Source organism: Gekko japonicus, unplaced genomic scaffold, assembly GCF_001447785.1.
Source record: "Gekko japonicus isolate JY-2015 unplaced genomic scaffold, Gekko_japonicus_V1.1 scaffold116, whole genome shotgun sequence".
Classification (NCBI taxonomy): domain Eukaryota; kingdom Metazoa; phylum Chordata; class Lepidosauria; order Squamata; family Gekkonidae; genus Gekko; species Gekko japonicus.
In genome coordinates, this window is record NW_015164669.1 from 37,167 (window position 1) to 52,615 (window position 15,449).

General features: G+C 44.7%; 1 protein-coding gene across 1 annotated transcript in view; it reads right to left on the bottom strand.

Annotated features, from left to right (window-relative positions):
- MGAT5 (mannosyl (alpha-1,6-)-glycoprotein beta-1,6-N-acetyl-glucosaminyltransferase) overlaps window positions 1-15,449 on the bottom strand; it is a gene marked incomplete at its 3' end in the record, with an annotated part of 66,753 nt that overhangs the window by 32,765 nt on the left and 18,539 nt on the right. Inside the window, exon 2 of the mRNA XM_015409152.1 lies at window positions 11,743-11,910. Coding sequence (XP_015264638.1) covers window positions 11,743-11,910 — 168 coding nt within the window. The remainder of the gene's footprint in view (window positions 1-11,742; window positions 11,911-15,449) is intronic.

Consider the following 15,449-nt stretch of genomic DNA (forward strand, 5'->3'; position numbering starts at 1 on the left):
CCCGGGGCCGGGGAGTCAGTTCCGGCGCCCCCCCACCCTCTATTCCGGCTGCGGCGGGGCCAGCCCCCCCACCTGCTTCTTTTCAGTCCGGGCCGGGAGGCGCGGGGAGGGTCGTCCAGCGGCGCTGGGCCCAGGATCCGGTAGCTGCACCGCGGGAGCAGAGCAGCACAGGGGCGGGCTAGCCGCCCGCAGCGCCCTTCGCGGGGTGGGAAGGGGATTACTCCCCCCCCGCGCCGTCACAAGTTTTGTCCTCCCTCGGCGCCGGCGCTAAGGCCGTGCCAGGGCTCTATCCCTTAGCTGGTCTGGCTTGTCTTGGCCCTCGCAAGGAGGGTCGTAAGGAGGGGGTCCAGGGGGCGCCGTCGGGCTGCACGCTGGGCCCCGCACCCCAAGGAGCCCAATAGGGGGGATAGACCCAAGACAGGGAGAATCGTCGAGGAGGCGGACGGGTACCTAGGTACCACTGGGGGCGCAGTTGGCTGCACGAGGTCAGACCCATTGTTTGGTAATGGTGTTTGTTGCAACCCAGTTCAGAATCCTTTTATTACTCTGTGGAAGCAATGCGTTGATAGAGCTGCTAGCTCCAGTTTCTCTGGAAAGGACACTCATCAAACAGGGGCATATCACCACATACAATTCCAATGACATCTGGACAAGCTTTTTAAGATTCCAATCCACTAACATGAACTTTTCTATCCACATATGCTCTATCAGCCCTGTGACAAAATCCCACACCGAGTCTTTTTTTTTTAAAGATGAATGCAAGCTACATTATGTTAACATAGGCCCGGTTACATGAAAGGTTTTGGGTTGGGAGAGGGACGGATCGGAGGCACATCAAATGGGTGCAATCCCACCCCAACATCTGGGAAACGCATCAAAAATACACCACCTCCAGAGGAGGTCTTACCGGAACGGCCGGGACAAGCTCGGCCGTGGGATCGCCGGCGTGTCCTTCTGCTGGCGCATCCCTGGCCCCTGGCCGAACTGTGCATGCTCACACATGCGCAGTTCGGCATCCTCCTATCGTTTTGTCCCCAGTCTCCCCGGCATCTGATCGTGCCGGGGAGCAATTGCGCAGCGGCTCACTGCGTCTCTATTTTGGTGCGGCTTTCAAAAGCCGCACTTTGCCCGTCCTCCCCCCCCCCATGTGGCAGGGACCACAGAAGCCCAAAGCCTTCTGACTATGGATGAGCACAAACTGAATTAGGAACTGAAATTCGTCAGAACCAGGCTCAGTTTGTGGTTCATGAAACTCAGTTCATGCCATCCTGCCCTCACGAACCTTCCTGGGGCATAGAGAAGGAAGGCATATCTATCCATCCAATCATCCATCCATCCATCACTGCTCATACGGCTATCACCGTAAGCAGAAATTAGAACACAAAAAAAATTAAAAGACATCACTCAGTATTATTTATTTTATATTTGATTATTGAGCCTATGAATTTTGCCACTGAGAGGGTGACACAATCATTTGCATCCAATAGCAGCCATGACATCTGGGCTCACACGTTTAGCTATTTCATATCTTTAAGTAAAGGAGTGACTAAATTAGCCCTCAACTCATTGAATATAGGGCACGCCATAATCATATGTTTGATGGTTTCAATTTTATCATATAAACATCTGCATGTTCTATTAGACTATACAGCTGGTGCTGGAAGCAGGGCATGGAGAACAAAGGCAATTAAAGGGACCGCCGTCTCTTTAAATGCCTCCTCCAAGATGCACCACCACAGCAGTGCGACCCAGTGAGTGAACTCAGAAGGCATATAAATGCTTTGAGTTCTTGCGAGCTGCGTGTACAACAGCGCATTTTTCAAAAACCATTTAAAGGGTAAGCCTTTAAATGACTTTTGCAAACTGTGCCACATCATGAACCACGAACTGGTTCATTAAACTGAAAGGTTTGTGAAGGTTTGTTGTTAGTGATTCACCATGAACCACAAACCTTCACAAACCTCCATTTCCCTAGTTCGAGCCCATCCCTACACCTGAGTAGGGATGGGCATGAACCTTGTCATAAAACATAGCTGGTTTGTGGTTTGCAAACCAAGGTTTGTGCCCGTCCCTACCCATGACCCTCCCAAGACCCTCCACATGGTTTTTGGAGGTTTGTGGAGGGAAGCGAGAAAAAGTAAGATGCAAGCCATTTCAGCAATCCCTTCCACTCCTCCCCACTTCCAAGCATTCCCTTTAAATGACTTTTGCAAGCCATGCGCAAGTGAAGTCCATACGGTGAGTTCACCTGGAAGTGGTGAACGCACTGCTTGGACTTCACGTGTTGTGCAGTGCTAACTTGCAAAAGGGAACATTCCTTTAAATAGCTTTTGCAAGCTCTACCCCCCTTCCTTTCTGCTGGCCAGCAGAAAGGAGGGAGGGAAGATCTCAGACCTTTCCCTGAACCTCATAAACTGAAATGGTTCAGTAAACAGGGAGGTTTGTGAAGGTTCATGGTTTATGTGACCTCATGAACCACGAACCGGGATGAACCTTCATTTCTCTGGTTCATGCCCATCCCTACTCCTGAGCCCCCTCCAAAAACACTGCAACAAGAAAAGATGTTTTAGTTTGCATGTCAATGTAAAACCTGAAATTCATTTCACTAGTTTTGTTCAAATTCTAACAAGTACCAGAAATATTTTAGAAATATAAACACTTGTTGACAGCAAGTCCTTATATCAAAGAATACATGGTCAAACTGGAAAAGTCCATCAAGATGAAAAGAACTTTAGAAACATTTGTTTTTGCATGCTCAATTATTGGGTCCCCCCATATTTACAGGCATGAACAAGAATACTACAATGGTTTAAATTAAGATGTCCAAGTGTAAATATTTCTGGTTCTGATGGAATATGCGGGACTAAGCTCATTACTGTTTAGTCACCATGGTGTTGCTGTTGGAGAGAACCTTAAAATAAAGGAGAAAGCTGGCTCCTGTAACGTAATACACTTCACAGCTATTTGTTCCACAATCGTTGCATTAACACATTCATGATATCAGGTCACCAGCTTTCCATGCAATGTAGCCACTATAGCAACAAACACCAGAAGCCATATTTTAAAAGACTTCTCCAGAACCAACTAATTTATTCAATCACATGACGGCAAACGCTTCACAGACCCTTCTAACAAATTGACAGGAACACCTGGAAAATGCACTATAAAGTGAAGGTAAATTTTTGCTGGAATCAATATAAAAAGAATCACTAGTATTTAGGTAGGGTTGAGGTTTGAGTGCTGGACTGCATCTGGAGATCAAAGCTTAAAAGTTCACCTGCTACAAAACAAATGTGGTGACCTTATGTGAATCCCCCTCTTTCAGCCTAACCTGAGTCGCTGTGAGAATAAAGCAGACGCATACCATCATGGGCTTCTTGGTAGAAGGATGGGATAAAAATACAAGAAATAAAAGTAATGGATAGCAGTTCTATATCTAGGCCCCGTTCACATGCCAAATATGCCACAGGAGAGCCACGAATGTTGGGCGGATTTTCCGGATGCGATCACACCACAACATCTGGCGGGCGTAGCACACCCGTGGCCAACATGTGGCGTCCCGCCGAAAATGCGCAGTTAAAAAGTACCTGCACAAAAGTACTGGCAAATGGTTTCCCATGGGGTGCCAACAGACTCCGTCCGTGTGATTGCGCCAGCGTGGCTTTTCCCTCTGGCCGTCTTCGTTGAATCGCAGGCACCGAGGGACAGAACCGTGGTGTGCCGCCGATGCGTCTGATCGCGTTCTGGCAGGGTCTAACTGTGCCGGTGCAAATAGCTGTCCCCCCCCCCCACGTTATCTGGCCTGTGTGACCGGGGCCATAGGCACATGACAGACTAAAGAAACTGTGAATATCTGAATAGGTTTTTTGAATATTAATAAATGAGGAGCAACAGAATGTACAACTTTATCAAAGCAAGAGCCCACCATGATGGGAGGGCTGGGAAAGCACTGGGCAGGCATTGAAACGTACCTCTTTCCCCCCCTCCCCGAGCTTCTCTGCCACTGTGGAGAAGCTTGGGGGGGAGGGGGGAAAGGCATGTTTAAATGCATTTCTTTCCCTCCCCGATTTGCTTCCCCAGTCCCCAGCCAACTCGCTGGAGGGGACTGGTGAAGAAAAGGGCAGGCATGTAAACATGCCTGGGCTCCCTGCCTTCCCTTCTCTAGCTACCTGGATCAGCTAGAGAAGGGAAGGCAGACAGAGGAGGCTTTCCCTTGTCAGTTTCACCCCTCTGGCCAGTCTGCTGTTAGATTTAAATGGCTTGAACCAACAGCTGACTGGTTGGGAGTGAAACTGACAAGGAAAGCTGAACCAGCTTCCAGAGGGAAAGAAGGCATTTTTACATGCCCCCCTTTCCTCCTGTCGGGTATATCAGACACTAATATATATTTGGGAATACCGAGTATTTCCCCAGTCCTGATACTTTACCAGTATTGGACTGGGGATATTCGGCATTTACTGATATTTTTCGGGTCTGATATATCCAAAGCTGAAAAATACTGACCTTTTTTTTGCACACCCCTACTTATAACCCTAAAATCTTGTTTGTCTTTAAGGGGCTACTGTACTTGAACCCTGCTTTTATACTGCAGATCAACACAGATAGCCACATGAAACTACAGCTTTATAGACTCCTTCCAAAAGAATTCCTTCGTTCATTCTATGGTAACAAGCCATATACATTATTTATTTATTTATTTGTTTGTTTGTTTGTTTGTTAAATTTATACCCCGCCCTCCCCCGTAGGGCTCAGGGCGGCTTACACGGCAAGAAACTTGCTCATAAAACAAGTTTTTTTAAAAGGCTAGAAATTTCTATTAGGTGTTTGTCTGGGCCTATATTCACCATGATTTCTCCAGCCAGCTTCCAGTTCTACATTACTTTGGAGAAGCTAACCATACTAGCATAGCCGTTAATTCCAACCAGTAGGCACATATTGTTGCCCAGGGTGTCACTAGACAAGTTTTCTGACCTTGCCCTAGCAGAAAACTGTTCCCTATCACATTTAATTACCAGGAATCACCTTAGAAGAATTCCTCTATATTAGTCCAGACAAGATTCCCTGCAATCATTTAAAACTAATTTGCATGGGGAAAATTCTCAGATTAAACCTAGTGAACTTGAGTATGCACCTTGTCTTTTTTTACAATTTGGAGACAAAATCTGACTCATAATCAGAGTGATGATGTGAATATAGGGATTCAGATTCCATGATTTCTTTTTTTTACTTCATGGATGTATGATTGGAGTAACTCTCAGTCATACTGTGAAGAAATGCATTTTTTCTTTGGAAGTTTGAGATGAGCAAAACCTTCACTTTGAGTTTTAAAAGTCTTTTTTCTCTCTCTGGGCAGAGAAAGGGCAGGAAGGGCGAGGAAGTTAGTTCAATTGTTTTCCAGACTTACCTCAGCCCACCTTCATACAAATGCTAATAGGTCTAGCTAGAGACAATTGGATGGGCCATTCCCCCCCCCCCCCAAGCAGGGAACAGAGACTTGGAGAATTTAAATACTAGAGAGACTTCAGGAAGGAAATTTCTGAAGGCTTCAGGAAAAGTTTCTTTTGTGGCTGCAGCAAGGAGAAGGTCTCTTTTTGTGCAAAGCCCATCAGGGCAGACAGAACTCTTAGCTGAGGTCTGGAGAAGGTGGCCATTGACCAGGTGCTGGCCTGGAGAGCTGGAGAAAGCTTCAAAGTAAGGGTGCCTCTGTAGATGTCAGCTAGCTGCCACTACCCTATATTTTAACATCTGATAGGGCATGTATAAAGACAGGGACAGAAGAATGGCCTTTTACCCATTTATTCTGAATCCCTTGTTTAATCTGGTGCTGTACTAAAAGTATGCTTGTGAACAATTTCTTTTTAATAAATACTTCATAATTTTTGATGCTGGGAGTGGTTCTCTGTGCCACATAGACCTCCAGCATCTTGGACAAGCTAAGGAGTGCCCATGGGAAGGCAGGCAGTTGGCAAGTGGCTATTCCTCTAGGGGTGCACAAGGCAGTAAATGGTCCACATGGTGAGCAGGTGCTGGGCAGCGGGAGACACAGAGGCAAGGCCTTAGAACTTGGAAGGGAAGCTGGGAGTCCTGACCCTCCCAGCGGGCAATTCCTACAAAGGTCAGGTGGTGATGGTGGATTACTGGAGAAAGAAAGAAGCCTCTCCAGGTGTTGGGAAAACTTTGGAGGGCAGGGTGGAACAGGGCTTGCAGGCCAGAGCAGGCCCGTTCCACCACACAAACCCATGCCAACACATCTTTGTTCTGCAACACTGATAACCAGACATTTGGGGTTTCTACAGTAGAAGGCAGGGCACCCAAGTGATCCCTACAAACGTAGTGGTGGCAGGGCAAGTGACAGCTTCTGGGTTCTGAAAGGCTTTTAAAATGATTTTAAAGGAAGACAGTTGTAAAATTTATGGCCCTGATTCTACCATAGCTTCTATGTTTTGGTTTTTGTATGATTAAGACAGCATTTTAATGCTTCTCTATTCATATTTTACTGTAAACAGCAGCTTTTATCTGTTAATTGTAAACACCACCATTTTATTCAAAGGATTAAGTACTATTCATGTTCCATGCCAACACCTGCAAGATTCTTATTGTCTCATTCTCTTCCCTCCCACCCATTTCTGGGAATACTATTTCTGCCTCGAGAGTAAAATGACCAAAAACAAAATGCATGTTTCAGTTGAGCCTATATTAATTGTAACTAAGCATTATTTCCTTATTTATGCTGCTATTTTTCCTGCTATTTTTCTTACAACTCACAAAAAGGGTTTTAGACATACATCATGAATTATGAAAAAAATTTTAACCGGGAGTTTAAAAATGTCTTTACGGTTTCATACTACCTAAGGCTTTAATAACATTTCAGAAAGAAATGGCATTCCCTCTATACTCAACAATACCTGCTGAGTTGGCAACCTTCCCATTAACAATCTCCAAAAATAATGAAACTTTGAAAAAATGCTCGTTAACTGCCAAGTAGTTAATCCTGAATGTTGACCAGTAAATGGAACTATAACCAACAGCAGTTGTTACCACTGTGAACTAGTCAAGCAGTTTTCCAGTGTCTTTGCTAGCCAAGAAAATGAAATATGGGTGCTATATTTAAAATGTACACAATGAGACTGGCAATAAGGTAGGTGAGGACAAACCATTTAACTAGTAAGTTGAATCTTTCAGTTAATGTAGGCACTAGGTAAACTCATAATTCAGTTCCTTCATGAGCAAGTGTACAGCCCTACTCCTACTACAGTATCTCTGTGGGAACACTAAAGTTGTCCTTGATACAACTATTTTACTGCCATGATTTGCATATTACTTCCCTTTCTGTGTCTGTGTGATAAAGAACTTCACTCATGCAGCACACCAACTCTCCTCTTCACTTGCCTGTTCTGTTTGCTTCTGGATCATCCAAACCTTTCCTTGACCCACCAGTCCATCTACCTGTTCCTCACTGTATACCTACATTACACATCAGGGATGGGGCCACAGTTCAGTGGCAAAGCATCTGCGTACGTCGCATATAGAAGGTCTTGTGTTCAATTCCTGGCTGCTCCAGTTAAATTGATCAAGTCGTAGGTAATGTGAAAGACCTCAGCTTTAGTCCCTAGAAAGCCACTGCCAATCACAGCAGATAATACTGACCTTGATCGACCAATGGTATAAGGCACCTTCATATGTTTATTTAACTACTGATTTCTACTTGCCTTTCATACTTATGATTTTGCCATTTCTTCTCTTAGTTAAATTCTCTGAAAAACACTCTCTGTGATAAAGGCCCTTACTCTGCATGGACAGAGGATGACTCCACTGTGTGACACTTGACGAAAACACTGCGGGTTTCATTGGAGATAGACACAGACTGAAGAAAACTAACAAAAGTTCTTTGGGTATAAAAACAGGCCACAACACTAAATACAAGGGATCTAAAATGCGCAGAATAAGAGACACAGTACATTTCACATCGCCGAAAGAAAAAGAATAAGCTTTGAGGGTATGAGGAATAGTTTTCCTGGTCAATTATTTGTTGACTTTAATTAAGGCAACTCCAGACTCTGGTTAAACAAAATCCATGGGGTTAAACAATACAAGTGTCCTTGGGTGACGGTAAATGAGGTCACAGAGACAGAAAAATGAACTAAGGTCCCGATCACACAGACCGGAAAATGCGGGGAGGAAGCGTGGCTGTTTGCCCCGGAGCAAAATAACACGCGGCTGCTTGATCACACGTCCCGTCGCGGTCCCGTGGTTAGGGGGTGAGGTGCCGATCACACGGCTATCCTGCAGCACGGCAAAGAAGCGGTGCGGCGCGATCACAGCAGCAATCGCTACTAGCGATTCGCTAGGCACCGCTTCCATGGCAAATGGGTGGGGTTTTTACTGAAGTTTGTGCGCGTGTGCCGTTGGGCGCTTTTGCGCATCCTGCGGAGACTTGGGGAGGGGACCCTTGTTTGCAAAGGAACATCGGCGGGCGCCGGATGCCACGGCATTCCACCGGAAATGCGATCAGATGCCCGCCCTTGCCCCGCGGTGTCCGGAAACCAGTACCTCGTAAGTACTAGTTTTTGAGTCCGCATCTTTGGTGGGAAGCCACGGGATAGCCACGGGAGCACTACGCTTCCCAGATGCTGCGGTGTGATCGCGCCCGGAAAATCCGGCTATCATCCGTATCTTTAGCGTGGCAAATGCTCCGTGTGACCGGGGCCTATAGTAGATTAATCCAAGGAAGCTGGCCTAGCCTTAGAGATCCGTGACCGGGGCCTATAGTAGATTATTCCAAGGAAGCTGGCCTAGCCTTAGAGATCAGGTCAGTGAAATCAAGCAATGTACCTGCAAGAAGCAGTTGGGATTTTCTTCAATCCCTTCACTTTGCTTAAAAAACATGCAAGAAATCTGTTATTTCAAAGCTTTTCTAAAATTCATTTGTTTATACCAAACATTACAAGGAAACAAAATTAGTATTTAAAGGATTGATAAAAGCAAATATTAATAAAAAAGATTTGATGGTTAGATTGGCCTCTTTCACATAACTATTCTAAACCAGATGTTACCCGTTGCTGGCCTGATTCTAAGTAAAGTGATACAGGGACAGGGGTTTCATACAGCAAATTTCATTCCGTTAATGAGCCATCTCTGAAGCGAACTGGCCATTTCAAACAGTGCCATGCCCCTCCCATCATTTTTCACTGTCCAATCTTCCTTGATTCATTTTGTGTGTGTGTGTTCTATGTTGAGTGTTATAGTGTTAAGCCAATAGTAAAAGGTAAGGGTTCCCTTGCACGAAAGCCAGTTGAATCCGACTCTAGGGTTGCGGTGCTCATCTCCGTTTCAAAGCTGCAGAGCCAGCGCTGTCCAAAGACGTTTCCGTGGTCATGTGGCCGGCATGACTAAGCACCAAGGCGCACGGAACGCTGTTACCTTCCCACTGAAGTGGTCCCTATTTATCTACTTGCAATTTCTTGCTTTCGAACTGCTAGGTTGGCAGGAGCTGGAACTAGAGACGGGAGCTCACTCCGTCATGTGGCACCCCTGGGTCTCAAACTGCGGAACTACTGACCTTCCACAGCCTGCAGTTCAGCGTCTTAACCACTTGAGGCACCACAGCCCCTCGTTAAGCCAATACTGAAGTGTTATATTGGTGTAGTGCTATAGTGCTCACTTAGAACATTAAAAAAAATTGAGGAAGACTGCACAGTGAAAAAGGGTGGGGGAAAGCGCAGCACAATTTGAAGCACTGCAGACATTTTAAACAGCACACTACAGTGATTCAGAAGTGCGAAGAAGAGGCAAAAATGGAAGAAAGCAGTTTACTTCAAGAACATCTCAACCACGCTTTGCTAACTGGATGCAAGCAGCTTTGTATGAAAAGGTAAATAAAATCCATTAGCAGCTGTGCTAAAACGGTTGTGTCTGAAATGACACCAAAAAATCCATTACAACCAGCTACCACCATGGATTACAAAGGCTGTCTGAAAGGGGCCATTGTTTCTACTGCAATGAACAATAATTCTGCTATACTGATGTTGCTCAGTGCACATATGTTCCCTTTGAAGGCCTTTGATTTGTCTGAACATTCCCAGGCCATCATTTGAATCAGTTAACACTTCACTTCAAAAGTTACCAAAGCCTTGGCCTGAAACTAGTCAATGTTTCAGTTCCAAAAACTCCTAAAAACATACCAAGTTAGACAGAATGTTTGAGAACAACTGAAATTACCACTGAATACCCACAACCTGCATCCACCCATCTGGGAGTTGTGGTAAATAAAGCCCTCCAGCATAGGGAGGGAGATCACTTACAGGCAGGCTTCAGCAATGTTATCCATCACAACCCTTTAGAAACTAAACACTAACCATTCCAAACTCCTTGGAAGCACTCCCCTTTTTATCTCTTATTTATTAGATAAATCAATAAATACTCTCTTAGGTTTTTCTTTTATAAATTCCTACAGGGCCCAGTTTTCACCCCACCACTTTCTCAGCAGACTTCTTGAACCTTTTCAGATAGAAAATCTCGGCCTTTGAAGAATAAGCACCAGGGATCTCTCTGAAAGCTCTGGGCTAAAGCCAATTACCTCAAGGTCATAAATGGTCGTCATCTGGATGCAGATATCTGCACATGACAGGATCAGCCAAAGAACAGGTCAAGAGCCAGCTCATAAGTTGATCGATGAGAAGATCATTAGTACCAGCAGACAAAAACCAAATTAAATCAAGGCCAGGTGAAGCCAACTGAGTAATGTAAATCTAGGGTTAGGAAACTGAGCCACACACTAAAGATGACTAATGGAATGCGACAGTGATGGAACAGCTAAACAGTCAGTGCCACATAGTAGCTAGAAGCATAAGTGGGAAAATTCTTAGTTCGAACCTTAAGAAAGCTGGCTTTAGCAAAGCCACTGTTCCTTCGCTTGCCTATTCTCTGACACCTCCCCATCCCCCGGCTTTCATACAAGAGATAACAGTACTGGTCTGCCTCATACAGCAGCTGTGAGAATTACTGAAATAATGCCTTTGAAGCACTTTGAACACTCTGTAAGCTACATAAAAATACTAGAGTGAAAGCTTTGTTCACCAGCACTTGGTAGACTGGAAAACTTGGTTAAGAGGCATGGTAGGAATCTGGGGCCCACTCTTCCCAGCCCAGTGTCAGCGTACAGATAGTTTTATCAAGTGGGCAACAGCAATGCCCAGGATCTGGCCAGCACACAAGTCTGCTCCATGCTGCTGCTGACCAGTGGGGCCAACTGGCCGGTGGGGAGAACGCAGCAGTGTCAAGTGGGCAGCTGCCACAGCCAGGGTCTGTTCAGGACCTCTCACCCGCCCCAGTGGCCAGCAGTAGCAGTGCTAACTGGGAAGCTGTGGGCTGTGGATTCCACCCAGGTTTCAAACATGGTAGCTTCCCATTTGGTACTCCTGCCTGCTGACCACCACTCCAGATAAAAGGTTTAGCTGGCATTTTTTTATTAACCAGAAATCCCCATTCTCCATGGATGCTGGTTAACAAACGTTTTACAGCATTACGATCGATGGGTCTAACGTGGGTTCATAGATCATTCAGATATTCCAGCCCACTATGACAGGAGAAGAACACTCCTGTTTAGGTGTGATCTGGTCCCACAGAATTAAGCCCTCTAAGGAGTCCATTACCATTTAAAACACAGACTGATGCCATCAGTATCAGTCTAAGCTGTGTTATGAAGTAATATCAAAGACGCCACGACAATTTTCATATACCTACCAGCCACGTTGATCTTTTCAGCAGTTCCTGAACTGGGGACAGCAGTGGCAGTACTGTTTGTAGAATTTGTAGCAGTGCCATTGATTACAATGTTCTCCACTTTGGACTCGAGCTTCCCAATACGCTGCAAGATGTTATCCAGTAGGACAGCAAGTGTTTTCTTCAGATCTAAGTCAGGAAGGAAATGAAAGCCAGTTAGCATTTATTATTTACTTCATTTATAGTTCTCCTCTCTCCCAATAGGGACCCAGAGTGGCTTCCATTGGCTTTCTCTCCTCCATTTTTTCCTCCCAATAGTAACCCTGTAAGTCTAGGGCGAGAGTGTGTGACTGGCCCAAGATCACCCAGCAAGCTTTCATGGCAGAGTGGGGACTCGAACTTAGGTCTCCCAGATTGTAGTCGAATACTCTAACCACTACATCACACTGGCTCTCAAAAATCATAAAACTATATATAGATCAATTAAATAAAAGCAATAATGATACAGCCAACTCATCAAACATACTCTGATCAACCCTAATTTGAAAGTTTAAAGATCCCCGTTTACTAATTAAAGGCAAGTACACTTCCAGAACTGAAAGTTCAGGCACATTTGTTAGATCCCCAAGCATCGAGAATAAATCCACGTTTTCAAGAAAAGCAAAATTTATTTCAAAGCGTTGAAGACATACTCAAACACGTTCTTTGTTAGAACTGGGGATACACAGGTAGGGCGAGCATAATAAAGGAAATTCAAACAGATACATATCCAATGAATACTATTCCCGCTGGCGGGTTAATGAAACGGTTGCGCGCCCAGTCCATGGGAACCAGGCAGAACATCAGACAAAACACAGGTGCAGTTCTCATGAGATAGCAATAGGCAAGCATTACAGCATCTTCTCCCCCACACATCCACCAGTAGTTATCTTATGCATTCCAGCACAGAAGCAGGATAATAGAAACAAGCCGGGTGCAACAGGGTAAGGATATGTACACAGAGGTCACAGAAAACAGAATGGCAGCTTGCTGACAACATTATATGTTGGGTATACAAATTCGGTCCCCCTCCCCCACATAAAAGAGCTGTTTCTGTTTATGAACCAGAACACTCCAACAATGTGCTTGCTGTCAAATAATGGGCTGGTAGAGCCATTATTTGTAAACCATCTTGAGCCAAGAAGAAAGGCAGGATATAAATATTTTAATAAATTAATTAAATTTTAAAAACCCACCCAAAAGCTCCAAGTCAGCAGAGGGATTCTTGCCAGTAGAGTGGAACTTTCTCTCCCTGCTGCCCAGAATGCTCCCCCACATGCAGTTCTTCAGGGACAGAGGGCCTCCAGGAAAAGGATGGGGCAGGGCCAGTAACAGGTTTCTGTGGGCCCTTTGGTAGAGTTCCTTACTCCTCGACTACCACTGCTTATCAATCTTTCTCCATGTTTGGATACACAATATCTTAGCAGGATGGTGTGTTCTTCCTCTGGTGTTCTAAAGTGTCATGTATCACAACTGGAGAGGGGCATCTCTACTACCCATTTTATCTGATATTTCTATATTATTAGATGATCTTTAAAGATCACAAAATGCCTGGAAAAGCAATTTATTCTCTGACAAACAACATAAAAGAATTTGCATGTATTTCCAGTTTGCAGTCCTTCTCACAACACTTTTTTGAAACATCTATTTGATTCTAATGGCTTTTACAGCTAAAACATTTGAATTACAGTACATATAATCATTGACTTTAGAACAAAAAGGGATATTTCTACAAAGAAAGCTAAGCAATCCATTTTTTGTTTAAAACCAGATACCCCTTCTATTCTTTACACATGACGCAGAGTCTTCTAAATGCATGAAGATCCCCCCCCCCATTATTTGTCTTACTGCTCAAGATGGTAAGTGCATAACTTTGGAAACTATCCCAGCAAAGTGAGTTGCAAAACATGCAGGGATGCACAAGAAGTAAATAATTTTTTTCACCTTGCACCCTTCGATTCACACCATCATCCACTGAACTCACCCCTTCCCCTCCAAAAAAAGCCCAAAGCCCTGCTCTGATTTGGCTCCTAATAATTTGCTATAGGAGGGCTCAAGGATAGCTACAGGCACTCAGGCTGGAATGCAGTACAGTTGCCAGCCTCCAAATGGAGCCTGGAGATCTCCAAGAATTAAAACTGATCTGGTGAAAGGCAGAATGCAGAGGCTGCTGCTGCTGCCCACCTATTTCCAACCACTTTTGAGTACTCCTCCCATGGCAAAAACAAAATGAAAAAAAAAACCTCCTACTTTATGTGCTGCTTATGAGGAGACCTGATGCTTGGCACAAGCAGACAGGCTAAGGCACAAAAAGGCCATGTGCTTTTCCCAACTGTCTTTGAACATTTCCCCCCCCCAGCAAAAATAAAGCCCCCAAAGCTCCTAACTTATGTGCTGCTGCTGAGAAGAATCAATGGCTGCCTGGCACAAGCTAGCAGTCTAACAAGCAAAAAGGACCAGACCATGTGCTTCAGAGCCTGCAGGAGCTTCATGTACCCAGCAAACTGCAAAGGGAAAGCTGGGGAGGGAGGGAGACTCACAGCCTCATTGGCAAAGCTGGGGAGGGAGGGAAGATTCCCTTCCTTATTGGCAAAAGCTGTTATTGGGAGTGAGCTCCCTGGCAGCTCTCATTGGTCAGCAACTGACTGAGTAAGCCCTGTTTTGATGTGGGGCCTGGGATGGGGGGTAGTCTGAGGTCTACTACATGGGGAGGTAATTGGCAAAAATTGCCAGGCCTCCTTCCTATAGCAGAAACTATATATTCTCCCTTTTATACTGCAACATTTATATCACATGATTATGACCACATTTATCACTAATTATCACTACAGTACAACACCACCAAACATAAGAGGAAATATAGGGGGGAAATTCTTTAAGACAGGAGGAAGTCGGATGGGGACCAAGTATACATTTGGAAAAGGAATATCAAACAGGAATAAGACTACATGTCTTGCATAGTCCTCCTTTTAGCCATATCTGACTCCAATATGCTGCACTTTCCTTGACAAAATACCAAGCTAAGTTGTATAATTTAAGAAGCTTAAGACTGTATTATATTAGTGTTTTGTGCACTTAAGTTATGCATGGCATGTCACACTGTGGCTAAGTTTATCAGTCTGAAGTTTCCAGTTAAAAATTTCCAGGTCATCTGTTAACATGATGGGTGGCCTAACCTTTGTTCCCATGAAACCAACAAAGAACCATTCTAGGATTAGAAGATGTGGACATTGTAAGTGTTGTAACCTAACTCAAAATATGAAAAGTTTTATCAATCCCTTTGGCAAAAAGGAATACACTTTAAACAACTACACAACGCGCAATTCACATATGGTTATATATGCCAACAGAAGTTCTTGTAATAAGATATGTGTAAGCAGGGCTCTTTTTGTAGAAAAAGCCCAGCAGGAACTCATCAGCATAATAGGCCACACCCAACAGCAGGAACTCATTAGCATATTGGGCCACACCCCTGACAGCACAGATCATTAGCACATTAGGCTGCACCCCCATGTTACCAGAAGTGTGGTTATCCAGCCACACCCACCTTTTGCTTGTTAATCTATTTACCTTGTTTGTTGTCAAAACCCAGGGCCTTTTTTTGTAGCAGAAACTCCTTTGCATGTTAGGCCACACACCCCTAATGTAGCCAATCCTAATGAGTTTCTGCTGTTGGGTGTGGCCTATTA